At 44.7% G+C, this 27,705-nt stretch overlaps 1 protein-coding gene across 4 annotated transcripts in view; it reads right to left on the bottom strand.

Moving 5' to 3' along the window:
- Positions 1-275: 275 nt before the first annotated feature.
- Positions 276-27,705, bottom strand: part of HPCAL1 (hippocalcin like 1) — an 80,025-nt gene continuing 52,595 nt past the window's right edge. For 3 of the 4 annotated variants that reach the window (XM_039715640.1, XM_039715639.1, XM_039715641.1), the window contains exons 3-5: positions 5,982-6,384; positions 4,778-4,883; positions 276-1,464 (exon numbers count right to left, since the gene is read on the bottom strand). In XM_039715640.1, the coding sequence (XP_039571574.1) occupies positions 1,367-1,464; positions 4,778-4,883; positions 5,982-6,359 (582 nt within the window). In that variant the 5' untranslated portion in view covers positions 6,360-6,384 and the 3' untranslated portion in view covers positions 276-1,366. Of the gene's footprint in view, positions 1,465-4,777; positions 4,884-5,981; positions 6,385-27,367; positions 27,477-27,705 lie in introns of those variants that run through there. The other variant, XM_039715642.1, reaches the window with a different exon arrangement.

Genomic DNA, 27,705 nt, shown 5'->3' with positions numbered 1-27,705 from the left:
CCTTCATTGCCTTGAGTTGCTCTGCATCCAGCGGAAACTGAGTTGTCACCTTCCTGCAATCTTTACCCTGGATTCAGCTGGGATGGAGCTGGATCCCACAGGCACCAAAACCACTGTGTTAACCCAGCCACCACAGCCAGCTCCCAAAACCCCTACGCATTTAAAGGCAATGTGTCTCAGACAAGACTGACAGATGTTGTGCAGGGAGCCATCCTTGCCCTTCCCCAAATACGTGACACTAGGAACTTGGTGCATGGCTTAGATAAGACAGGCAGTGACAAGAAAAGTAGTCTTTTATTTCAATTAATATTTCTTGGCATTAGGCAGATATTAAATAACACTGGAATGCACAAGACTATTAACATATCGACAGCAAAAGGGAGGAGGAGGTGTAGCCAAGTTGAGAACAGCAGTGCCAGTCACGTCACCTCGGGGCACTCAAAAGCCATTTAACGCAGCAACCACCAGAAAGTAGGACTCCACTGAGAAATACAAAATGAGGATGAACTCCTTTCAGGTCTTTTGTTAATACAGTAATACCGGAATGACTGACAGTAAAAATGAACAAATATTTGCATTCAGGAATTAAACAGAGTGAAATATCCACAAACTGCTAGTCATGCATTTCTTTTGGAACAGCAATTTGCTAATGCATAAATATCACAAAAAAAACAATCTCCAAGATTTGAATAAATCACAGACGACTAGAAGAAACAAAGCTTGAATTCTATTTTATGCCTTAAATAGATGACCTAAATATTTAAAATTTTACTTCACCATATATATATAATTTATATATATATTAAAAGAAAGTAAAGACCATTAGATAAGTGCAAGCAATTTTCCTCAAAAAGAAAATTGGAACCATGCCCAGGAAAGCTGCTTTTTTTTTCTTTTTTTTTAAATTTTTTTAACTTTCTACTCCATTCAGTCCACTTTTTTTTTCCAACATAGTAATTTCTGAAGCAAAATAAATTATCTACCATCTGCTATTTTGGGTAAAAGTCCTACCTAGCATCTTCTCGAGAACTATGGGAACATCACCTTTCTCACGGACTAAGTGAAGTGGTATCTCGCCAGCCATTGAACTCTCTCGTAGCTGCATGTAAACAAACCTTTCGATTAATGTTTAAAATGTGCAGAGTGAATGGTAACAATACGGGGAAGCAGGAACGGAGCTGCCGCAGGAGAACTGCACTGGTGTTAGTGGGGGAGCGAGGGCTGGTTCGCTCGGACACACACACACACACAATCTGGCAACGGGATCTTATCCGCGAGTGTGGAGGGATGGTTGAGAAGGCATCCGTTTGCGAGCAAAGCTTGAAGGACACAAGCCGAGGTTCTCTGAGCACACTGTCCGCTTTCATCAGAATTGACTCGCGCTACTGGGGTCGCACTGTAACAACCGCACGATGGAGGGATCGCTCTTGGCACCTTTGATGAACTCTTCCAGTGACAGTTTACCTGACAGGGAGAACAACCAAAATGGAAATAATTATTTAAAAGCCAGTTGTTCCTGTCACCATTGCCATAACAAAGAACCCCTCCTCACCGAGGCAACGTAACATCTATTTAATCTATCACAAAGGCATCGAGGGGAATTTAGCACAATGCACAGCAGCTAAATCCTACTCAAGCCTTTAAGCCCAAATGCATTTTTCTTCTGCAAAACAATCCAGCATAATAATTTCTATTTCTTTATTTAAAAAGACAGTCCCAAATCTAAAAACAAGTATTGCAATACCATTTGGCAGCTTTTTGCTCAGAACCAGACTAATGAATACCATGACACATGAACACAAGATATGGTACCTGAATACATGTATGCTTTGAAATTATGCTTTTATTACTACACCACTTGAAACCTAAATATTCCAAATATCCCCACTTTGTCCTCTTGTTTCTTGTGACACGTGGGGCTGAGCAGTCATGGCTTCTCTGGCACCTACAAGGTTGGACAGGGGTTTGAGCAAGCTGATCTAGTTCAAGATATCCCTGCACATTGCCGGAGTGTTGGGCTATATGACCTTCAAAGGCCCCTTCCAACCCAAATTATTCTGTGATTCCATGACTTTGCAAGTCACTTGCTGTGCCCTGCTGGGTGTACAGGAACAGGATGGGTTTTATTTTTTTCTTTTTTTACAAGCAAAGCCAGCCCTGGGGCACACTTACTGCTATGTGTTGCTCCTGATTATTTCTGTTTTATGCAGCTTTAATTTAGGCCAGAGGAGCTGACTTGGATGGACATCAGACTCTGAGGGTCTGAAAATTGATCTCTGAAGGAGCAACCAACTCAGCATCCCTTGGCTCCAACAGTCCCATGGAATGGCATGGTACAGCAAGGAGGAAATATTCCATCTGGTCCTTCAGACCTCATGGTGGGCTGACCCACCCCCCTGGTGGGTAGCTAGCACCAATACTCCCCTGCTCCAGCACTCAGAACCATGGCAGAAATAGGACATGGCAATATTAATGAAAAATGAAATTTTCCCTATGAAAAGGAGGAAAGAAGCATTTGCTGCACCCTAGACACCATGCCTAGTGATCTCCCATTTAGCTTATGCATTCACCTGCCCTACCCTCACACAACACCCCAGGGCTATCCTTACCCACCTCAAACTGCAAGGCTCAAGACAGGACCCACACCAAACATCTTGCACTTGGGAGCTGCCTGCTGCCACTTTTGGCCACATGCACCCAAACAGAGAGAGGCACCAGCTCATTGTGCCAGTTGGCACCAGCCCCAGGACACTACCAACCTGTTGTGGGGATGGAAGAGGAATGACCCTGGTGGCCAGCTCCCAAAAGAGATTGAACAGGGAGGAAGTCCTCTTCCAAGTAACAAGCAATAGGACAAGAGGAAAGGGCCTCAAGTTGCACCAAGGAAGGCTTAGATTGGATATTAGGAAAAATTTCTTCCCCAAAAGGGTTGTCAAGCATTGGAACAGACCGCCCAGGGCATTTAAAAGACATGTAGATGTGGCACTTAGGGACATAGCTATGTGATTCCATGAATGAGCAAGCCTTCCTCTTGTAGAAATTACAGAAGCTCAAAAACCCGTGGCACACTAATTTCTGGCTTTTAAGCTAATGCTCCCAAACCAAGTGTTTTTAACAAAAGCAGAGGTCTTCTAATTATCAGGATATTTATTAGTTTGCCCTTTGCCTTGTATTACTTAAAAGCAAAGCCCAAATCAAAATCTATTTGCAATGCCTAGCAGTCAGATGGGGAAGAAACATTTTCAGCCACCAGACACACACATGCAGATGTTATTCCTTGGCACTGCATAGATTGCAGGGATGGTATTTTACTGGGAATAGGATGATTTTATTTCAGCAACAAAGTGCAACAGATGGAGGATGCATATATATATATAGCAGATTTTGGGACCACTACTCTGTTACACATCTGCATGCATTGCTACTTTCTGCAGACCAAAAATATTTTAATCATGTTATTTTAAGGCCCTCCACATGTCAAGCCAGGGGATGAAGTGCTAGTTTTGATGAAGCCAAAGGCAAAAAGCTTGAAGACTTCAGCAAGGCCAGGAATTTGCCCTGGGGCATGCAGCAGCAGACACCAAAATGCAGCCATAAAATCCTATTAAATGAAACCCTTTATGTACATAAGATGGTATTTTTTCAGGTCTCCATATCTCAGTGTTAGAATCAAATCTTTGCTCTCACTGAGCACATCAGTAGGGCACAGCTTCTGACTGATGTGGGCAGCTCTCACCTCAGCCTCTGACAGGGTAATTCCCAGGCAAAAGCTCCACCTTAGCTGGGAATAGAGGACACATGTCATGAGGCTGATGAGAAGAGGAAATTGATAATTTTTGCCTGTATTTTTCAAACCCAAGGAACTGAGCCAGCGTGATGTGGGCAGCTCTGCCTCTGACAGGGTAATTCCCAGGCAAAAGCTCCACCTCAGCTGGGAATAGAGGACACATGTAATGAGGCTGATGAGAAGAGGAAATTGATCATTTTTTGCCAATATTTTTCAAACCCAAGGAAATGAGCCAGCACAGGTGGAGGGGTTGTGATGGGTACACTGTCAGATAATTTATCAAGGAGCTCCACAACCTGGCTTGGGAGCTGCTACATCCCTCTGATGCTCATAGTGCAACAGAAGTGTGTGACCATGTATGTATACATGCCATAAACACACACTTTTCATTTTGTTGAGAAAATAAGTGTTATGGACCTGGGGAATTTTTGCTTTCAGGTGCCCAGCCACATTCAGGATTCACATTACTGATGACAAGCCCAGGAATGCAGCCCTATCAAGGGCAGTGGAAGCAAAACCTTGTGACAAGCTTGTGCTATGCCCAGAGAAAATAACCCAAAGACATGGGAATTTCAGAGGAGCCTTTGCAGAAGGGGATTCACCCATGAAATGCCAGGGAAGGACTCTCCCCTATCAGCCACCTCAGCAGGAGAATTCACCCTCTGTTCTCTGCTCACTTATTCACCCTATTTATCATGGACCAGAGATGCTCAACAAGGGCAGGCAGAGACAAGAGGCACCAGTGGGGACCCTGGTGTTACCCTTTCTCTCCTCTCCCGAAATTTCAGCCACCTCAGCAGGAGAATTCACCCTCTGTTCACTATTTATCATGGACCAGAGGTGCTCAACAAGGCCAGGCAGAGACAAGAGACACCAGTAGGGACCCTGGTGTTACCCTTTCTCCCCTCTCCCGAAATCCTGCCATCTACAAGGCTGGGCTAGAAACCTCTATTTCTAGAGCTTAGGAAGGGGTGCCAGTGGCAATCCTACCGTCATTGTTTGTGTCCATCTGTCTGAAGATCTTGTCTGTTCGCTTCTCAGGAGTGGATTCATCCTCTGGCATTTTCATTACTGATGAAACCATTTTGTAAATTGCCTGAGTATTAAAAAATAGTTTAAAAATAGAGATATAAGAAAAACACAACCCAAATGATAAAGCATAGGACAGAGAAAAAGAATTTCAGCCTGCAGCAAGAAAAAAAGACAGCTGACCCTGGCAGGCAGCTGCAGGACTTTATAAACCAAAATGAATGGGAATTTCTGACTGCAGCTTTTTTATTTTTCTTTCCTGTATTAATTTGTACTTCAAAAGAAGAGCTGGGTCAGATTAACAGAAAGTCAGAGACTAGATTAATGAGGTAAAATAGAGGAGACAATAGTGTAGCTGGGCTAGGCCAGTGCATCTTTGTCTGGCTCTCACTCTGCACCCAGTTACATGTAGGTGTGTGGGGTGCTACATGGATTATGGTGAATATGAATATACAGCAGTAGGGTTGTTTGCCTTTGTGGATGGGTAAGGAAATGCATCTTCTGACTTACAAGAACAGGACTAATGACAAGACCTCTTCAGACTGTCTGCAGTCCTAGACTTCCACCTAAATTATCCCACCCTAGCCATGAGGACCAGTGTCGGGGCACTGGCTGATGCATGATCCCCTCGCACTGCACAGGACACACATCTCAGCTGCACAGTGGGTGACAAGCAGCCCCTGCCGAGGCCAAACCCCCACCAGCATGTGGGGTAGGGGCACAGGGGACTGTGCTGCCTGCCCCCACTACAGCCTGTGGTCTACATGTCCTCTGCCTTTGGGAGACAAAGGCATGCTACAGTCTTTCATCCAGAGTTCACATTGACTCAGATTTGAAGATTCAAAGCATTAATTCTGAGATTAATCAGGCCAACAGAATTCGCATTTAGGGTTTTTGATCCTGTGAACATCACACTCAGAAACCCCCAAGGAGAGCTGCAGAATTTTGGCTGCAGGCCAGCTGCACAAGTGCCTTGTCCATATCTCAGGCCCTTTCCTCATCTGCATCTTGTAGGTCCCATCATGGGTCCCTTTGGGGACCATGGGCCCAGGAACCTTCCTGGGGCAGGAGTGAACCAGCTTAGCACATCCCTCCAGCTTCAGCTGTCTCATGGTGAAGAGTTACAAGAACACAAATAAGATGTCCAATAGAGATAATACCTCACCTGCACTATTTCTAGCATTTCCCCACGGCTGATGTACCCGTTGCCATCCAGGTCGTACATACTAAACGCCCACTTCAGCTTCTGTTCCAGCTTGCCCCGGGAGGTGACGCTCAGGGCGATGATGAATTCCCTGAAGTCGATGGTCCCGTCGCCGTTAGTGTCAAAGGTGCGGAAGACGTGCTCCGCAAACTTCGACGCGTCGCCATAGGGAAAAAAATTTGCATATATTTTTTTAAACTCTTCTACAGTCAAATGGCCCGTGGGGCAATCTTTTAGGAAGCCCTTGTACCACTCCTGCAGCTCGTGGTCTGTGAACTCAGTGTTCTCACGCAGGTCCTGGAGCACCTCGGGGCGCAGCTTGCTGTTCTGCTTCCCCATCCTCTTCTGGGTCTGGGTTCAGCAGCTGCAAAGCAAGAGAAAATCTGCCTGAGCTCCAGCCACACTAGGCAGAGGGGGGCTGGCGAGAGGTAGAACCCTGCTAGAAACATGAGGTCCCCCTGGGGCAAGGGGGAAAGAGGAGAAAAAGGATGCTATAAATCACCAGGAAAAGACCTCATTTAATTTGGCTTCCTTTCCTCTCCTCTAGGCTCTCCCAGTGACTAATATGCTGTGGAGGGGAACGTAGTTTGGGAGGAAGTATTTGGAAAATATGAATTCTTATTATTAATCCTTATTATATGGTAAATAATAAAGCTCAGTATTTCAGTTCTGTGCTGCAATCCCACTTCTCCATCCTGGGCTTGCGATGCCCATCTCTGGATTCCTACACAGGCTGAGCGGGAGCGGGCAGGGACAGCAGCACCGAGGAAAATTAAAATTCATCCATTCAAAAGTGAAAGTAAATGCAGCTGAACAAGAAGCAAGAAGGGCAGGTGTCTCCGTGCCAGTCATGTTTGCCTTGTCCAGATGCTCTCTGAAACCCTTTGGCTTATACAGCTTCTCCTGCCTCCCTGCATCCCTTGCCCCACAGCATGGTAGCTTGTTCCTGTATGGTGGGGCTTGGAGGATGCTCCTTGTGGTGCCTGAGGGTCACAGGAGGGTCCAGCAAGGGTAAGCTCAGCACAGCCCATGCTCAACAGCAGCACCCCAAAAGACTTCTCCCTCTTTTTCTCAGCCATGGAAGCAGCATGAGCAGATGGATCACTGCAACAGCAGCACCAGCACAAGGGATTTTGTCCTTTCCAGCCCTCCCAAAGAATCAGAGAATAAGGCTTTTTAAAGTAAAATGTCTGTCAAAACAACTCTTTTCAGGTTTATACTTCTTGGGTTTATACTTCTAGAGAAGCTTATTTAGTAGGTTCAATATTCCCTCACCAGGGCCAAAGCGTTTCCAGCCCTCCCAAAGAATCAGAGAATAAGGCTTTTTAAAGTAAAATGTTTGTCAAAACAACTCTTTTCAGGTTACTTGGGTTTAAACTTCTAGAGAAGCTTATTCAGTAGGTTCAATATTCCCTCACCAGGGTCAAAGCCCATTTAAATCCAGGATTTCATCAGGATACCAGGAGAGGGCTGGGTCTGTCCTCTCTCTTGACAATGCCCATATTGTACCATACAAGGTGAGACTGCCCAGCAGTAGGAGAGCTCCTTCAGCAAAATGAAAATGGTCAATCTGCAGTTAGGCAACAACAGGAAAACAACAAAACCTTGATAATTTCTTACTTTTATCCCTTGCAGTCTTCATGGCTACCTAGCAATATCGAACTGTGCTGCTGAACTAGAGGTTGAGCTCTATGGTATGTCCTTCCTCATATTCAAGAAGTTTATTCACAAGTGTGCACAGACTCCTGTGACTGGTTTGCATAAATATTTCTCTGCACAGACTGTTGTGCCTGTTGGGTTTGCTCAGAGCCAATGGAGAAGACAGGTTAGTAATAGGCCAACACTGCAGACTACCTGGAAACTGTAAGAGCTGAGCTGCAAAGCATGCAGAAACCAGCAAAAACAGGGGCTAAGCACTTCCCAGAGAGTAAAAATTCCAAGCGTGCATAAGAACCCAAAAAAATTTAAAATGCTAAAGGTCAGCAAAAAATAAGTTGCTCTACAGCAGAATGTAAGCTTGTTTTATTTGTATTCCACTTAGTCTGTGCACTGCCTCAGCAATGTAAAAAATCCACATCCTGCTCTGTGGCTTAATGCTCGGAGACAAACAGCTGCTCGTTAGTTCCGTGCATTTGGCTTAACGGACAACTGTGTTATCATTCACACTTCTGTTTTCCAGAAAAGCTGCCAATACTTCAACTCCAAAGCTTTATTTTTGTCCATTATATTGCAGAGTTTTCTCCACGTACCTGACATGCCTCTGCTTGCTCCCAACGTACAGGGATGCTACAGCTCCTGGTCCCTGCCAGCATCACCCCTAGGAGAGCATCAGGCCGCCCTGCAGTTAAACCACTAACTCTCAGCTACTGCCTTTCCATCTTCAAATCTTCTCTGCTCTATGTAGTCATCCTGCAGTGCCGAGGGCAGAAAACACAATATTCTAGTCTGCTGAAGTTAAATGGCAGAAAAGAGCAGCTTGGAGCAAATAATGGATCAGATGTGATCCATTTTTTTAAAGAGCAGAAATTGTAATAGTATGTTCCTGTCCTTGGGTGAGGAGGTGCCTGCAGTTTCCAGCCTTCAGGGAGCCCCTCCACTTCATGATTCCCAGGTGCTTTGTAACAACTAGTGTCTGGGTTGAAAAGCAGTCCCTGCCTCACCAACCACTGCCTCTGAATTCCCTGGGAGAGGGGCAGGAGGAACAGCAGAGCCCACTTAACATAGGAGCTGGGCTTTAAGCAGAAATTCCTCAGCTTTATTGACTTGCAGGGTTAAGGACTGCAAAACTTTCAACTGGTAGTTAAAAGAGGTTTGAAAAGCTTTAATATAATTTCTCCCTATTCCTATAATAACTTTATTATTCTTATTCCCTTAAAAAATAGACACCCCTAGACAACAGAAAGGTAAAGTAATAATTATAGATTAATAGAATAAATAAATAAATCTAGAACTAGATTTCACTACTTCTCCTAGTGGTAGGTACATCCTGTTATTTGAAGAGATGCTCATTAAATATCAGCTTCAAAAGCTTTCTATTCAAGCAATCTTTGCATTCAAAAGATTACAGGCCTTTTCAACCCTTCCTCCTTTCACATTGTTTTATATCAGAAGATGTGCAATGCTCTGAACACAACCTTTTTTTGCATATGAGCTTTCTGAAAGGCTTCATAACATGTTCAACCCGAATGCAATCCCACAGTTGTAACCAAATTGATGTGAATAATTAAATAACCAACATTAACATTAATTTATTAAAGCCCATAAAAAAAAAAAAAAACAGCTTTGATGTAAATTGTGTTGCAGGTAGCTCCTTCAAAATGAAATGCCTAAATATCTCATTAATCATGACAGCAACCCCTGCTGCTGGCATCCAACTGACATTTCATTCGATTGCTATAAAATGCTTTCATCAAACCACTTTCCAGAGGCTCAGCAGCTGATTTAGCCACAAGACCACTCAGAGGATGGCTGCTAATGGAAATCACAGGGAGCAGGGCTGGGATGCTCTGGTCAGTCCTGTGATTAGGGCTGTGTTTTGTTGCTTTTTTAAAATGAGCCTTTACCAGCTAAATCACTTGCTGCAGTGGATGTAGAAAGCAAAGCAGAAGAGATATCCTTGCACCCAGCATTGCCCTGGGCAGTTAGCAGAGACCTAACTCCAGCACAGCCCTGCCTTTCTCTCATTTCCCATCACACCAGGGTGAAATCCAGGGAAGTGATGCCACACACACTGCAGCAAGGTCTGTCCCTGCTTTCCTTGATGAGCAAAAGCCCTCAGAGCATCTGGCACGATCACAGCAGTAAGAAAAACAATCGAAGGAATGCCCTCGAGGTGGTCAGACAAGGAGCACCTTGGTTGTCTAAATGCAGAACTGAGGCCTTAGCAAGTCAATCACCGCTGGTGAAAGAGACCCTGGGCCATGGAAGGCTTCAGCAGGGGTAATGCAGATGCACTTTTGGTCCAGTTTCACACCAACATTTCTGTTAAAATTATGTGCCGCCTGTTTGAATTCTAATTAATTGTAGCCAGGCTCAAAACCAAGCTGCCAGAGAACTCCCACCTGAATGTAACCTCTGTCATTCTAGGCTTACAAAAATCAGCAATAATCTCATAGCAAAAGCCTAGCAATGAGCAAAAAGGTCTTTTACTGAGGCCAAGACACACACTGGTGTCCTGGTTTCAGCTGAGGCAGTGTTCATTTTCTTCTTAGTAGCTGGCACAGGGCTGTGTTTTGGATTTGAGAATGAAAATAATGTTGATAGCACGCTGAAGTTTTAATTGCTGCTGAGCTGTGCTCACCCCAACTCAAAGACTTTTGCAGTTTCCTGCGCTCTGCCAGTGAGAAGGTGCACAAGAAATTTGGAGGGAGCACAGCCAGGACAGGTGACCTGAACTGAACAAAGGGATACTCCACACTGTCATGGTCAGAATATAACTTGGGGGGGATTGTCAGGGCAGGGGGCTGATCACTGCTCAGGGATGCACTGGTCAGCAGGTGATGAGCAATTGTACCGTGCATCCCTTGTTTCTCTTGGATATTACCTCTCTCTCTCTTTGTATTATCTCCCTTTTCACTACAATTGTTATCATCATTATAATAATATTTTCTTTTATTTCTTGTCTCCACCCACGGATTTACCTTTTTCCCCCCCAATTCTCTTCCTCATCCCACTGAGGGCCGGGATTAAACCACAAGACTGGGTTATGCAGCACTGGGTGAGTAACTGTAGCAGAGTCTGAAACAGCTAAAGTAGCAATTCTGTGTTTTTACCAACAGATGGACTGGCTGTCAGCTTCCACACGCTAAAGTACTTGAAATACTTGTAACAAAGCTCAGTGCATCTCATTTTCACAAGAGCTCTCTGTCAACCACCAGTCACAGCTGGTACAAGTGTGCTTTGACCATGGAATCCAGAAAGCCAGAGACCAAAGCAGCTTTTTACTGCAAAGCTTGGGAAAGCAAAACTGCCTTGACACGACCTCGTGATGGGATCCTCTCAGTGAATCAGTTACAGCTGCAAAAGGAGGAATATCTCCTTAGAGATGTAATTCATTGTGCAAACCCCCTTGGATACTAATTTAGTGCTAATAAAAAGAGGAAAATTGATGAAATGCCTGTCTATAGGACAGAGGTGCTTTCCAGCTGAGAAAGGCAGTGCACAGAGAACAGAACAAATACTCTTCATATTATCTGAGCTATCTGCTTTGCAGGGGGGAAGTGTAGCACCATTTCTCTTGCAGTGCTCACTTATAAAGCAGAATAAGTGTGTCAAATCTGTTACAGTCGTGAAGCTGTAGTACAGTGCCTCCATGACTGCAGGAGCCCAAAGAAAATGAACCGCATATAAGCCAGGCAGCAAACATTGCTCTGGGTTGGTCTGAAATGCAAGAACCATTTCAACAGGGGTGGAATATTTTTTATTGAAATACATAAAGCATCAGATCTATCACTGAGGCTCTATTTTTAAAAGTTTGATCCTTGTATTAAAAAAAAAAAAAAGAAACAAAAAACAACGACCAAAAAAAATCCCAAACAAATAAGCAAACAAAACCCCAAAAAAAAGCCCCACAAACAAAAACAAACCAACCAACCAAAACACCACAAAAAACTCCCCACAGGTAGTCCAAAGGCAAGCCTGAGCCACTGGAGTTCTGTGTTGCCACAGTGCAGGAACACGCCCTTGAGAATACATTTCCTGCACGGGCAGCACCAGCTGGCACCAGCTCAGCCACACACAGATGTGCTTAGGAAGCCTCCAGCTCCCGTGGGCCAGGCTGTAAGAGAGAGACGGGCTCCCACACACCCCAGCTAGTGACAAATGGTTAGGTAAAAAATGATCATGCAGCAACAGGCTGCAAAACAGGATTATAACAACATCCTCTGGACCACGTTTGCCGAGGGCCGGTCAGTGGTTCTGATCTGAGCTGGGGATGGGGGAAATGCGCAGTTACATGGGCTGGGACAGATAATGAACTCCAGAGTGAGGAGCAGATTTTGTTACATGTTTTAATGTCAGTATCCTAAGCAACGAGCGTTGCAACAGACAAGGCACAGGATATACAAATACGTTGCTATAGATATCTGGTCCTGCCTGGTAAACTCGTGTGAACTTCTTTCCTGCCCTGCGGCAAAAGCCGACACCCACACGGCAGCCACTGCAGCACCTGTCGCGCTTTCCCAGGCTGCAGGCACGGGCCCAAAAGTAACACCTTTCGATAAAGTCTGAATTGCAAAAAGGAGTATCTTCACCTCTTGAAAAGCTAATTACAGAAGCAGTGAGATAAAAGAAATACCTTAATCAATAATGCCACAAAAAATTCAAACCCTGCAGGGTTTGAGATGCAAAAGGCTCCCGTTAAGAGGGACTGAAGCTGCTTCTGCTGCTGCCTTCAGGGAAACAAAGAAAAACGAAACCTGACAAGTGAAGAAAAGACCAGTCTAAATAAATAAATGGTTTTTTTTTTAAATTTTTCACTTTCAGTGACTAATTCTGCTTTTATTTATATAAGAAATATTGCTTATTTGCATCTTACTTTGAAGTTCAATCCTTTTCAGAAGTTTATTTAAAACAGCAGGTGAAGGGGAAGGACCACTCAATGTACCACCCCAATATCAGTTTCAGAAAACTCAGTAACAATTCACATGTGCTCACCGAATGTCCTTCGAAAGGTAGAGTGAATTGGTAAAGAGACCTCAAGCCACCTCATTGTGTAAGTTTATCCAGAAACACATACCCAGGAACTATATGGTCTTGAAAACCTGGTCCCATGTCTGGGATAAAAATCCATTATAAATAACCACCTACCCCTCACCTCGCCAAAGAATGATGTAATTACAAATACTCCAACCCTGCAAATGGCAAATGAGACAAAGGCTGGCACGTTCATTTCATGGAGTCAGCTGCAAAGGCTGAAACAGAATAAAGTAGCTTACAGGTGTCTGGGTTGCCCCCATCTAGTGAAGTCACTTTATTCAGGATTATATTCCTGATTTACAGGGAAAAATCAGTTAGTCACTGACATCAAGCATCAGTACATTACCCTGAGAACCATTTTACATTCGGATCACATGTGTGTGGTGAAGAGGTGCTCGCAGATCCCGGGGGCAGGACCTTCCCAGGTGCTGGAGTGACAGCAAAGGGCATGAGGATGCTGACACCTGCTGCACCCATTGCTGCCCACTGTGCCCACCAACACTGACCCCCACCAGCAGAGGAGAGTTTGCCATGGATGGCATGGTCACAAGCTACTGAAAAGAAGCCAAAGAATCACAAACTACCCCCAAACATCCATGAATTGTTGCTAGTGAGTAATAAATGAGACCCATGTCAGGACCAGAAACATGGCAGTTCTTTGGGGAGCTCTCCATGATGTTCTCCATCTCAGGGAGGAGAGCTTATTACTGTAAAGGGCAAATATTCCCAATGCAGTAAGAAAAGTACAGAAATATTTCAAGTAAATTAGGAAATTGGGTTAATTTGGGTGGGAGCAGTTTGGGCAGTAATGCAGCTTGTGATTGCAGACAGGAAAAGAAAATCATGAGTGGATTTTCCTCATCTCCTCCCTTTGTCTTTTCATTCTAAACAAAACCAAGGGAGAAGCAGCCAGTCCTATTTTTTTCAGATGCTGTGCAAAGTTGGCACGGCTTAAAAAAATTACAGTTTGTTTACACAATATTGCAGATCAAGGAAAACATGTCTGCACAATGTCTTAGTGCACAAGGTCTTTTTCTGAGAAGGTTGGGTTGCATGAGGAAAAACCAACGTCATGTTCACTGAATATAGTATTGTAATAAATAATTTTTAATAAAACTCATTGAGTGCTGGCTGCAGGACAGGGGAAGCTTCCTGAAGGGAACTGGGAAATCAGAACACTTTTAGAAAAAAGGGAAGAAAAGTGACAAAAATTACCACAAGGCACTATTGTTAATACAATTAAAACAACAGTAGCACAGTTGGGCTGTTCTGTCATTAGATTTTAGAAGTTTCCTATGATGCATTTATTTAATTGATGAAGGTAAATCACAGAAAAATTCTCTAAAGAATAATCACAGCCCTGGGAGAAAGGAATCCAGATTAAATTTCAGAAGAATTAGTGAAACTCTGGCAGTAACAGAAACCAGCCAACGGCATCTGAGCAAATTCCACAGCATCGGAGCCATTCCTGTGGAGAAGATGGAGAGTTTGGGGACAAGGACACTGGCTAACTAGACAATGACAGATGATACCCAGCCCTCAGGCATGGTCTGTAAGACCATCCTCACTGCTAATGATGCCTAAATTGAAAAAAAAAAGGAGAAGATCTGACTTCCTTCCCCAGCTGCAGGTACTGTGCTGAGATACGGGGCTTGGAGGAACGAAGGGGATTTCAGTGTAGCTTCATGAAACAGAGCAGGGAAGAGAGTTGGGTTTGCTTTCAAAGTGTGAAAAGAAACCTTTTTATTTAACTAAAAAAGCTTTTTTTTAACAGGTGTATCCTTAGTGAAAATTATGCCTTGAGAGGCTACTTAGAACAGAGGTTAGACAGTGTTAAAGAAATAAAGTATGTATTTATTTAAAAGGCCTTCAAAGGATACACCCTGGGCAGTACAAGAGCCCAGCTGAGGCTACACCCAAGAAGGACTCCAAGTCATGAGTTTTCACACTTTTACAACTTTTGGTCCATTTACATATTGGGGTTAATTGTCCAGTTACAGCTGCAGGTTATGCACTCCCATCCTCACAGTTTGCTCTCCTCAACTCACTCGTTTAAACTTTTGCAGCCCGAAGCTGCAATGGTGTCCTTGGCTCTCAGGCTGGAAAAGGATTGTTTTGTCTGACTAAACTGGAAGGAGAACTTGCTAACACTTTATATGAAATTCAGAGTTACACATTAATGAAGTACAGAATCTGGATAATATGAAAGCTAAAACTTAAGGCATCAAAAATATGCTACAAAATGTGGCTTTGGAAATAAGCCAACCAGCTACCTCTAACAAAAATTCAACATTAACTAAACGTATTAAGATGTACTGGGGGAAAAAAATCAACCAAAAGAGAAAGATTCTTTGCTACTAACATGTTCAAGCTCCAAATACACAGCTATGGCTAATAATTTCTGCTACTAATACACAGGTTGTTTTTGTTCCAAAAATATGACATCTAATATATATGCTCCCGTTTATTTTATTAATCTAGTTTTCTAAAGCACCTTTTTAAAAAAATGGATCACTTCAAAATAGCACAAAAGCCACTAGTTAAATTCCTTATAAAAATACACTCCACTAAAACAAAATTTCTTACAAAACAGTGTTTTATTTCCCCTCCAGTGGTAAATAATAGTAATCAAATTGTTTCACAGCTTGATTTTCCTGTTTGTTGAATGAGAAAAGCACTGAAGTTTCAAACCTAATAGCAAACCTAGAGTTTAACTTTCCTGGATTTTTCTCCTTACAGAGATGTGAATTAAAATCTGAGAGTGAAATAACTACATGAGAACAGCATCCCACTCATAAGGAAGGAACCTAGTTCTGCTGGATGCAGCAATTCAAGGAGCAGAAGACCAAATCTGCTGGTAGGAATCAGCCCAAGCTGAAGAACAGCTAAGGATATTACTCAGGTTGGTGGATATGACTGTACCAATCTCACAGGGTTTTTTAAAAACTCATTTTTAGAATCAGGGAGCCAAAATTACAGTGACTACTATCCTGTGCAGGAAAGCCATGGACCCAGGACACACCCTGGACAAAGCATCACACCAGGAGCATGATGCAAGGTCTGTGTTCAGGTTATTATCAGGGCAGCCTTCATGCCTTGAGAACACAATGGCAAGCACCTTGTGCTGGATTATAGCAACATTTATGCTAGGATGTGGTCACCCAGCTGTCCTGCAATGTCCTGCTGTCCTCCCTGTGTGGCAAGGACTGCCCATGCCAAGGCACACCAGGCTGGTGGCTCCCCACAGGAAAGCACCTGCAAGGGCACTCGTGGGCATTTGCCCAAGGCAGTGCCTTGGTGGTGTGAACTCCAGACCAAATGATCACAGGGATGAGCACTGGTGCTCCTGTGAGGTGGATCCCAAACACAATGGGCCCTTCTGACCAGCAATGTGACAGACCATCTCTCTGGCCATGCATAATGCTCAGGGATCTAAGAGTACCTTCTCTCACCTCTCACTTCAGCTTCCATCATTAAAAATGGGAGAGTTATCTCCAGAAAACAGCAAACCATATGATTTTGTGACTAGTTCCTCTAAAATCCCTACAAAATTGGGCACCATCCCTTCACTGAGCTGTCAGAGACAGCACTGACTGGACTCTCCCAGCTGTCAAGACCAAGGCAAGAGGAGGCTGGTGCAGCAGCACAGCAGGACACCTCCAGTCCCAGCCAACACATTTAGTAGCTGCAACTTCCATTAATCCTGAACACTCAGGAGTTTGATTTGCTCTTAAGTGCATTCACTATAAATTATGCAGAAGAACAATATGACTGTCTATCTCCAAGAAAGGGAGTGCTCCATATCAGAGGAGAAAGAGGAGACGGTGGTAATTTTAGGGGCACCAATAACAGCCCTATGAAAATCCTTTCTATCTTCTGGCATTTCTGTGTAGCATTTAACACTTCAATGCAAATCATCTTGGAAGCAAGTCGTGCAATCTGCACTCGAGACATCACTTTCCTCATTAACCTCCACCACAGGCCTCCATCCCCAGCAATACCCACACCAAATGTGTTTTTCTGAGCACTGTGGGTGAGGGCTGCCTGGAGCTGAGCCTCTGTTAGCAGGCTGGGGTGAGAAACAAATGGAAAATCAAATCATGCTGAATTTTATATTTATATCTAATTGATGCCAGTAGTGGCCAAATGGGTGTATTTTCTTCCCTAACTGGGTATAGAAACAGGAAGGAGATGTGATGGTTTTGAAGCAGGAAGCATCCCAACAGGCGTGGGATGAGAAGAGCTGACCTGCACCTGAGACCACACAAGGGGCACATCCTGTCCCTCCGCCTTGGTGCCGCATCGTGAAGGTCTCGACTGCAAAAACAGGAAACGTGCCTTCTCTCAACAGTGATGTTGAAGATGGACTTTCATGTTCACATGAGGAGAAGGGGATGAAGGAGAAAATCGGCTACTGATACCTCCTTAGAATTGCTCTCTGAGGTGGAAGGATCTTCATGAAGTTCATTTTAGCAAATGCAAAAAGAGCACCTAATCTGTAAGGTTTTAATGTATCAGGCCGTGGACAGATAAGCTTTCCTGGGTATGGCCACAGCAGGTGGTCAGGATACTGACCTCAGTCATTTTGTAACCTCTTAATTTATCACCCTGTCTCTGAAAAGACCCTAAGATACACCTGGTATCAGCTACTAGTCTGCTTCACTTCTAACAGGACTAAAAAATCCTACTAAACCAAATTCTGCATCTCTTGGAAACTAAGATCCACACTAGCGCCACACCAGGCTGGCATTTTGGTTTGTTTCTTTTTTAATTTCCCTTCACCAAGGATATTATCTATTTCCCTGGAAGCTTTCAGCAACTTTTCTGCAGGAGGAGAAGGTATCCTGTGCGAGAAACCATGTCAACAAGATCTTTCCGTAAATGCAACGTTTGCGTAAGATCAACACAATAATTTATCATTTATTTTTTCCTCTTGAAAGGAACAGGAAAAAAGTGTTTAAAGGCTGTGGCAGTGGTTAAAAGGAGGGCTCTGATGGTGGAGGATGGTGCAGGAATCGAAAGTTTCTGAAGTGATGCCTTCTCCTGGGGTGTGCACACATCATCTTTCAGCACACAACAGCAAGGCTGCTTCCCTTTGCCTTCAAGCCTGCTAACAGCTCTTTGTTGGCATTACATATGTTAAAAAAGGGAAGGCCAGCAAATGTACCACCCTCGGGGTCAGAGGAGTCAGTTCTACAACTGATAGAGATGTCTGGAGTCCTACTGGCATTGGGGGAGAGGTTCCTGCCAGAGGAAGATGAAGTTTTATTTGCTCAGCTGAAGTGAGACTGGACCATGGAAGAAGCAGGTAAATCCTCCAGCTGACACTCTCTCCTGACTGAGCCTGTCATTCAGACTCTTCTTACCCCCCTGCAAACAGAGGCATGATCCTGCTGCTGGACTTCTCTGAGATAAATACAGCATAACAGAAATAATCCCTCATTTCCCCAGCCCTGCTCTGAAGAGAGTAAGCAGTAGTACATTAAAAGCATTTTAGGCTCTTGCATTCTTGTGGTTAACGTTAATTTTTTAGCTTCTTGACCTTCTATTGCAGAGATTGTGACTTGTCAGACCTATTTTGAGACCTCCTTTAAGTTTCACAACTAAAAGTCAGTGGCATGATTCAAATAGCCTCCCAAAGGAAAGTCGACCTTCATATTTCCTCTGCAACTGACTTTTCCAGCTGCAGGAGGGTGGTGGGGCAGAGGAGACAGATGGGCATTTACACATGCCAAAGCCCAGGACAGAGCTCTTCTGCATTTGGTGCCCAAACTCTGTGTTTTAGAAAAGGAGAGGAGCTGCAGCTAAGGATGACCCTGCTGAACAATAGCACACAGCCCTGGCTGCGTGCTGGGTTTTGGAGCGACTCCAAGCAGGGTGGGACTGTAAGAAAGTGGACAAAAGCTTTGGATAGAGATCTGCAGGGAGGAAGCGCTTCCTACTTCCTCCACAAAAAGGACCAGGGCTTTAAATAAACCTCCTCCCGAGCTCTGCTGAAGACCAAAAGGGTTGCTGCTGAAAGAAACTCCTGTCTGGGACCCAGCTGAAGGCTGATGGAGCTCTCCTAGGGAACTCTGCTGCTCTGCTGCAGTTTCCAATATGCTGGTGGGAAGTGGGGGAGGGCTGCCCACAGTCCCATTGTGACTGGCATCAACTAGACAAAAAAGCCTGTAAAACCTCTGACAGGGCTTTCAGCCCTGCCACTAAAGGTGCAGAGCCAGACTTGCCCATCAAGCACATCTTTTGATGAAAAAGGTATATCAAAGTGTACATTTACACTTTGTAAAGCCATTTCAACATCATGCCATTTCTCAGACCATTTACCTTTTAGCCCTTTCTTGGGTGGCCTGTGAGGCTGCAGCAGCACATTTATTCTGATGGACAGAGACATTCAATCTGCTCCATCCCCCTCAGCTCCTTTCCACCCTCCCCACCTCTGCAGCTACATGGGATATTCCAGCCTTGCCTCTCTCCTTCCTCTCACATGGTCCCACACACATACCATAAACATGGGAGCCAGGGTTGGGCAACAATACTGGTGAGAAAATGACTGGCACTGACAAAAAACCATCCCACTCCTGACAAATACCAATGGAATATTTACTTTGCTTGGATGTAACAGAATCAGACCCTAAATACAGTAATACATACTTGCAAACCATCCAGATATTTCCTCTGTATAGTACCACATCAATTATCTTATCTATCCATTTTAGGGTACATATTCAATTGTAATAACCCCCATTTCCCTGTTCTTCATCCTGAGCATCAGCCCACAGCAAGAAGCCTGTTTGTTGTTTTTGAAATCTGTCATTAGTCTGCTAGAGCATCCACTGATTATAACTCAAAAGAAGACTTGTGCTGTGCCAAAATTGCTAAAATTTACATTTCAGACATTTTTAGTGGTGTGGAAGACTTAATAACAGAAAATAAGAGAGACAAGGAAGGAAACCACAGGTCTGAAAAATATCAGGCTAGACATATTAAGAAGCAATGTGGAAAAAATATACTACCAATTATATTCTCACAACAAAAACAAAGCTACAGGCAGGTCAGAAAGAACTGAGTTTTGCATACATTTCTGCTATAGTAAGAAATGGCTTTGCACTGCAATGGGATGGAATAAGCAAATTTCACATTCCTGGAGGAAAACAATTATTTTATTAATGGCTTTGCACAAAGCAATTACCCAGCAGTTCGGAACAGACACCTGTGATATTGACCTGCGAGACAGCCATTGAAACTGCACTTGGTCCAAATTTGGGAGAGAAAGTTCTCAACTCCTGTCCTGCTTTACAAAGGAGTGAAAGAGTCAAAACTACTTCTTGTAGCAATTATCTGCTAGACTCTGGCTTCACTGGACACAAACTGCTCTCAATAAATGTAGTGCTCTTATAAAATTTCTGGATTTTCCCTACTAATTCACATCCCATGGCAATCTGGCTAACACTTTGCTGGGGGGTGACTCTGTTAGGCTGAAATAAGGCAAAGTTCAGTAAGAAGCAGCCCATGCCAACATGAAATTTGCAGCCAAGAGTGAGAGAGGCAGACCTGCTCAAGTGCCAGCCCTGGAAAGGCATATCCACCACAGGCATGCACTGAAGCAAAGATGCTGATTGTCACTGTTCCTGCATTAGGTTATTTCTCTATTTCTTATTGTTTCCAAGCTGTCCTAATGTTCTGCTAGCTTTTGTTACTCAGCTTTGTCCTAATGGCTTCTGTACAGAGCTATGTCAGAGTGGATGTATCTTAATATACTTGTACTTTAAAGCAGTCAATACTTATTACTTTCCATATTCCTGAAGATGAGCTACTCCTCTCAGTAAAACTATGTTCAGGCCCTGATATGGCAGATGTAGTGTCAGACACTGACTTTCTTCCTGAGCTTTATTCCAAAACCCAGCCAGGCTTTGCTCCCACCATCCCAGTCAAGGCCTCATTCCTCTACTGGCTCAAAAGTCATCTTCTAACTTGACCTCAAATGTATTCAGTGCTGGTAACCACATTTGCTCTGGTCCCAACACCGTCTTCTCTGGAACTTCCCCTCTGCTACACACAGGGATAGAGAGCCAGCACTCTCACATCAGCCTTGGCTTTCCTGCTTTAACTGAGCAGGTTCTTCTTGCCTCCTCTCAGACACACAGTGTCCTTTCCCCATGTCACAGAAATCCTCCCCTGCAGTGACAGCCTCCTGACCCCTGCACCGCACGCACTATCTCAACACCAAGTTTCCTTATCTGCACTGGGAACTCTTCCAAGAAGGGGATTTGCCTTTTGACCTTAGTACCTTGGGTCAATCTGTGTTCAGCTCTGCCTGGGCTCTCCTCCACACTTGCAGAGAGCAGCTTCTCCCCTGTTCAGGGACAGAGTACCCCTGTGTTTCACGCCTTTTCTGTCCCTGCCACCCAAAGGGTACCCTGCTCTCTCAGAATGACATCCTGATCTTTTTCCAAGCTGATGGCAAAAGGCAGTGTCATGGCACCAGATACATGACCTGTGCACCCCTGAATGTGGAGCTTCAAAACCCATCTGCTGAGAAGGTCTAATGGATGAGATGTAAAGCTCAGAGGAAAAATAATGCCAAGATGTAAGTGATCCAGCACACTACTGGAACATCTCCACATGTAAAACCTAACAGTGCGAGTCATACAAGGATTTTTCCAGTTTCTTCTCTAGCTCTCAATGACAGGTGACTGACCACTTTTATCACTCATGAACAGGGAATAATAATCTATTTGTTTTAAAAACAAAACAGTAGGGTTGTACAAAGCCAACCAACAAACCAAATGTAACCACACCCTCAACTAGGGAAGACCACAATCACTATTTATTTGCTATTCAGGATCTGTTTATTACACATATATATTTCTATTTTATTAAAAATAAAGGGTTTGGTTGTTTTTTTTTCCTCATAAGGGGTGAGATACAGATCTGGCACATCTGAGGAATAGCTGAAACAAGCAGAAAGTCCATTAGGCAGTTTGGTCTGAAAATACACTAAAAAATCCCCCCTTACTAATCAGTGCAAAGGTGACTGAAAATACCCCTGAATGCTACAAGCAGGCTGCAGCCCCCTTGGAGTGTGAAGAGTTTCAGAATCCACTGTAGGGGCAGCAGAAACAGCTCAGCAAATATTCATGCACACTTACAGATCCGTGATGCTTGTAGTTAATGAGAGATTTGCTGCTGAGAAAAACATTTTTTCCCCCTTTTAAAGAAATTTTACATGGAAAGAAATGTGTCTTTGCTGCTCTAACCCATGGGTGGGCCAACAGGGATCTAGCACAACTCTTCCCCTCACTCCAAGCAGCATTTGCACCAGAGTAGTTAATGAGAGATTTGCTGCTGAGAAAAGCTTTTTTTCCTCTTTTTAAAGAAATTTTACATGGAAAAAAAATATGTCTTTGCTGCTCTAACCCATGGATCTTCCCCTAGCTCCAAGCAGCATTTGCACCAGACCAACACAACACAATCTTCTGCAAACCAGAAAGTCCCTCTGGATTGGATCACTGTGCAAGCCAATGGATGGGGAGAAACTGTGCAAAAATACTCCAAGCTTGCCAGAGCTCTGGGCTATGCCATAATGGCATTTGGATGTACACTGGAGCATGCAGGCATCTTTGGCCAGGCACAGCTCTGCTCAGCTGGGCACTCACTCTGATGGCCCATCACTGCTGACATGTGACTCATTAAAAATGTCTCAGCACACCACTGAATAAAATCTGTGTGTGCATAAACTCCCCATATTGACTTTTCCTGTGGAAGTGACTGCTTCTCCACTGTGTGCCCTTTCAGCAGGGAGGAAGCTGCAGCAGCACCTTCCTCAAGGCTGCACCACAAACTCACAGGGGCTGCAGGGAGCACCTCAGGAAAAGCTCACAGAGCTCCTCAAAACCAGCACCACCCTCTGCCCACAAATAACCCCATAAAACACTTACAATTTCCTGAGGGTGTTACTGCCAGGATTTCCAAGCCTGCAACTTTCCAGGAGAAATCCATGGAAATGGATGCACACACTCCAGACTGTGCTACATTTGATATGAGTAACCCAGTTTCAAGCATCCACATAAGCAGTGGGAGCTCCCATTTTCCCACTAAGTGCACATCCTAGGCTAGTACAAGTTAAAGTTAACTAGTGGCAAAGCCTACTGCTCCAGCTCTGCAAGGGGGAACACCTGCCAGTGGCAGCCCCAAAACAAAAGCAAGATGCTGAAGAGCTCCTGCTGCAATGCAGAGAAGTGGCAGCTGAGATCTTGCTTCTCCTGTGCCAGGCACCATGTACGGGGCCAAAAAGAGCCTGTTGCTGTGCCAGAAAGTGGATAATTCAAGCTGAAAGGCAGCTGATAGGGCTTCCCTGCTTTGCCAGGCAGCTGGCTGCAGAAACACATTTTGCAGCAGCAAACATCACCCTGCACTGATGAGGTGGAGCATCCTTTCAAGTCAGTCCTTACCAGGTCTAAAGATGGGCTAAAGATAGAGGAGCTGCCTGATAAATGGCAATGCTTGGCAAGCAATTAAAAAAAAAAAAAAAAAAAAAAGCTTTCTCTCTTCAAAAGGTTATGGTCCTTTTTCCTACTGCTGCCTCCCAGTCCATTAAATATCATTACATTTTCCCTGACTGAAAATATTAGAGGTCTCATGTCTTAAACTTGAAGAACATTTTTTCCACTCAGACAGAGGAATTTTGCTTACCTTCATCAAGCAGTAGTGCCAACAGTTGTTAAAGTATAGTATAAATATTAGTCCTTGCCAGTAAACAGATGCAAATTTTGGCACCAGATCAGACTGAAATAATCACATAATCACAGAATGGTTTGAGTCAGAAGGGACCTTTAAAGATCATCCTGTTCAACCCCCTGCCATGGTCAGGGACAGTTTACACCAGACCAGGTTGCTCAAAGCTCCATGCATCCTGGTCCTGAGCTCTTCAAGACATGGGGAATCCACAACTCTGGCAACCGGATCCAGGTTCCCACCACCCACACAGTAAATTTGTTCCTTATGTCCAATCTAAACTTACCCTGTTTCAGTCTAAAACCATTGCTCCTTGTCCTGTCACTACAGGCCCCTGAAAATACCCCACTTTTCTCAATGTTTTTTTTTATAAGCCCCTTCATACTGAAAGATTGCAGTGGGATCTCCCTGGAGCCTTCTACAGGCTGAACAACTCCAGCTCTCTCAGCCTTTCCTCACAGGAGAGGAGCTCCATCTCCCTGACCATCTCCATGACCCTCGTCTGGACTCACTGGAACAAGTCCATGCCCCTGCCTGTGCTGAAGGCTCCTGAGCTGGACACAGTGCTCCAGGTGAGGTTCCACCAGAGCAGAGGGTCAGCAACACCTCCCTCATACCTGTCAACACCTCACACAGAAAATCCCAGCTGGGCAATACCAACATGGATTGAGCAAACCTGCCCGACAGACTGAAAAAGATATGCACAGCTACACTGGGCACAATAGTTAGAAACTCCATTTTCATGCTTTATTTATTTCTACTTAACAAACTAAAACCCTAAGTGCCAAACTGAAGGTTCAGTGACAACTCATACTAAACAAATTAGCCACTCAGATCATTAAAACACTCGAGAGATGCTTTACTTCCTTCTGTGTATGCTCCACTAATCTCCACACTTCCCCCAGTCTGATAAAGCAATTAAAAAAATCCATTTCACTTTCAGTTTCTCACCAGAGAAAGCACCGTGAGTTCACCAGCTACCAGGATTTTTATTTTTTTTAAATGAGAAATGTTATTCTCCATATACTTTCAGTAAATAATCCCAGTGAATTTAGGTATGAAACAGACCTGCAAAACAAAATAGGCAAGAATGTAAACTTGGTGCCTCTGCCTCAAAACACTTCCAGCCTCACCTAAGGAGTGACTTGGCTGGAAAGCTGCTAATTGGACCAAAGAGGCTGAGTGATGCAGGAGCGCTGGAGGCAGGCAGGGAGGGCAGGGAGGGAGTGTAACACCTAAGCCAGTTATGTAAGCGGGGAAGCACGGGGTGAAAGGACAGGAGGGCTCTGCGGGACGTGGCAGCCAGCCCCACAAAGCTCATAAGGAGCTTTGGCAGGCCCGGGTGGCCCGCCGGGGCAGGGGACAGGAGCCAGGCTCCAGCAGGACCCAGCCCAGAGGCACAGCCACAGGTGCTGTGCCTTGCTGTGGGCTCTGTGCTCATGGCCCGCTAGAGTGAAGCCTGTGGGATGCTGGGGGAAACACCAAAAGGGCTTTGGTGCTTTCTCTGCCGTGCATTTCAGGTTTTAATGGTGGTTTTGCCATCCCCACCCCCGGGATTCGCTGCTGAAGTGCCATGGACAATGAGACTATTGAGAGTTTACTACGGCATGAGATTAGTTTGGGTTTCAGTTTCTGCTGAGCCAGCTCATTTCCTTCCACTTCTTACAGGAACAGATGCTAAAATATAAAAGGGCCGTAAGCATCATAAAGGCAGAGAAAGGAAAACCCTTCATGCAACAGCATGAAGTTAAAAATACTTTTTCACAGCTTTAGCCAGAGCCATTCAATAGTTTGCTCTGCTGTCTAATTACATTACATAAAAGAGGCAAGAGATTATTATTTTTCTTAAGAACAAAAAAACCACAAACACATACACACCTCAAAATAACAAAACCCCAGCCAAACACCCAACAGCTAAACTGGCCAAACTGGCTGGATTAAAATAAGTGTTCAAAGAAGCTAAACAGAAAAATTAGTTTTGTCCCCTCCCATCATGCATGACTGCAGTGCTGCCTTCAGACACCAAATTCAATTGCTGCAGCAATTAGTCACAAAATTGAAGGCGAGCTGAAACTGTCAGATACTCCAAGAGCATCCCTGTGCTAGAATCAATTCTTCCCCCACAGAGGCAAACCAAGCAGATGGACAACCTGCAGCTCATAAAAAGCCACAAGCCATCCCTGGGCTGCAACAGCAGCAAGGACGAGGTGATGGCAAACAAACTGCCAGCCCTTGTGCCACTGCTCCAGCCAGTGCAGGAGCCCCTCTTCCCCTGGAGCATCTCTCCCCTGGGTGCTTTGGTGCTCGGTGGCCACAGCCCAGATCATCCCCACAGGGCCATGCAACACAGGTGGAGCCACCAGGGCTGGGACTTGCTTTAGGGAAAAAACAGATGGAAAGAAACCCAGATTGCCCAATGGCGCCACACCAGCCACGTTTCTCTTTCCACAAAGTTACGTTCATCAATTTGATTATTTTTCAGAAAAGTCCCAAGTATGGCAAGGTGCTTCTCCATGTAGCTCTGACATTCTGATGCTTTGCCAGCTAGATGGGCAATCTGCAACCCATCCAGACACTGTCTAAAGTACCTTTTATATACAGACATAATATCCATTATCCTCTGATGCTTTTAAAATGCTTCTCATTAGTCACTCCAGATGTGCAATCCACTGCTCAACAAGTCCACACCTTCCTGGTGCCACTCCACCAGCCCACAGCTGAACCTGCCAGCACCATCTCCTCCAGGCTGTGGGAAAAATACTGTAATATAGACCAGAAAACTGACATCACAAAAGACAAAAGCCACTGATTACCCATCAGGTTGCTTCACTGCTTGACACAAATTTTTTCAGGAGGTTTCTAAACCTCTGAGAACTACCAAGCTGTGAAGTATAAACAGGCAATGTAAATACAGAGATGTTGGTAGGACTAATGACATGAAATCACTGATAACATTTAGGAGGATTTTCATACAAATCTTTCCAAATCATTAGCTTCTGGATTTAAGACAAGTGAGGCAGCTTCATGGAGGTTCAAACAAAGTGGAGTAAAACAAATTTAGCTCAAACAATAAAATAAATGTCTCTGCTGGCAGCTTGGGCCAGAACCAGGCTCCACAGCACCTTGCTGACTACAACCTTGGGGAATTTCAGTCCTGTCTGTAAAGAGCAGAGAGCACGATGCAACTTCCAATTGCTTTTGTCAACTTATTCATAAACATCTTCATATTATGAACATTTTAATCACCTGTGCATTGCCTACACAGTGTCATTAGGTTTTCTTTCAAAACAAACAAACAACCAAAATGGAGTAACCTTCGTGGAAAAATAAACTCCCAGGGCAACTCTTGACAAACACAGCTGCACCATGCCTCCAGCCAGGAGATGCCTTTCTCCCTTCCCTGCAGCTCTCCCAGCAGCGGCTCAGCAAACCCCAGCAGCACGCACTGCTCCTCCCTGGCTGCAGAGCAAAGCCCTGGCACGCCTGGTGTCCCACAGTGCCCGGTGGCTCTCGGTTCTGGCACCAGCTACACCCCCCTGCGCCACACTGCTGCGTCGGCACAAGGGGCTGCCACTACATTACACATTTTTGATGGCTTCACCATTTCTCTGCTTGCTCACCCATTTCACCTAGACCTCTAAGCCATTCCAGACCTCTAAACTACTCCCTGGAATTTAGGGTTTGAAGCTAATTCCTTCCCTCACTGTCAAAACATACACTTGGGACTGATGGAAGACCTAAACATTCACCCCACAACAAATATTTATGGGTGTAGAGGAACTTCACAGAGCCATCCCAGGTGGGACAGACACCAACTGACTGCAGTGTCACCCTGCAGCACCCAGAGAAGGAACAGCCCTACACCAGCCCCTCTCCTCACTGGCTGCCCAAGAGGGTGCTGGCTGCCCTGTACTCACCCCCTCATCTCACCCTTCCAGGTGCCCTGGGCTCAGGCAGGAGGGTCTCCAGGCTGGACTGGCCACCCCATCCCTTTGGCTGCTCCTTCACAGCCCTGTGTGAACCAGGAAGTGGAGGCAAGCCAGCAGTTTATTTTCAGCCTTTTTTTTTTCTCCCTTAAATAAAAGCAAAACCACATGCACAAACCACATGTTCGTGCTCACTCCACCCAGTGACGGGTTTTACATTTCGCATCCTTCCAACGCTCAAAAATTCCTGGGCAATGAAGTACAGCAGACATCACCCCACAGATTTCCATTATGCCCCTCAGCATCCCCGTTCCTACACTGGCAAAATA

Source organism: Passer montanus, unplaced genomic scaffold (assembly GCF_014805655.1).
Source record: "Passer montanus isolate IOZ18808 unplaced genomic scaffold, ASM1480565v1 scaffold34, whole genome shotgun sequence".
Taxonomy (NCBI): domain Eukaryota; kingdom Metazoa; phylum Chordata; class Aves; order Passeriformes; family Passeridae; genus Passer; species Passer montanus.
The sequence above is the reverse complement of the archived record's forward strand: the minus strand, read 5'-3'. Positions and strand labels throughout refer to the sequence as shown.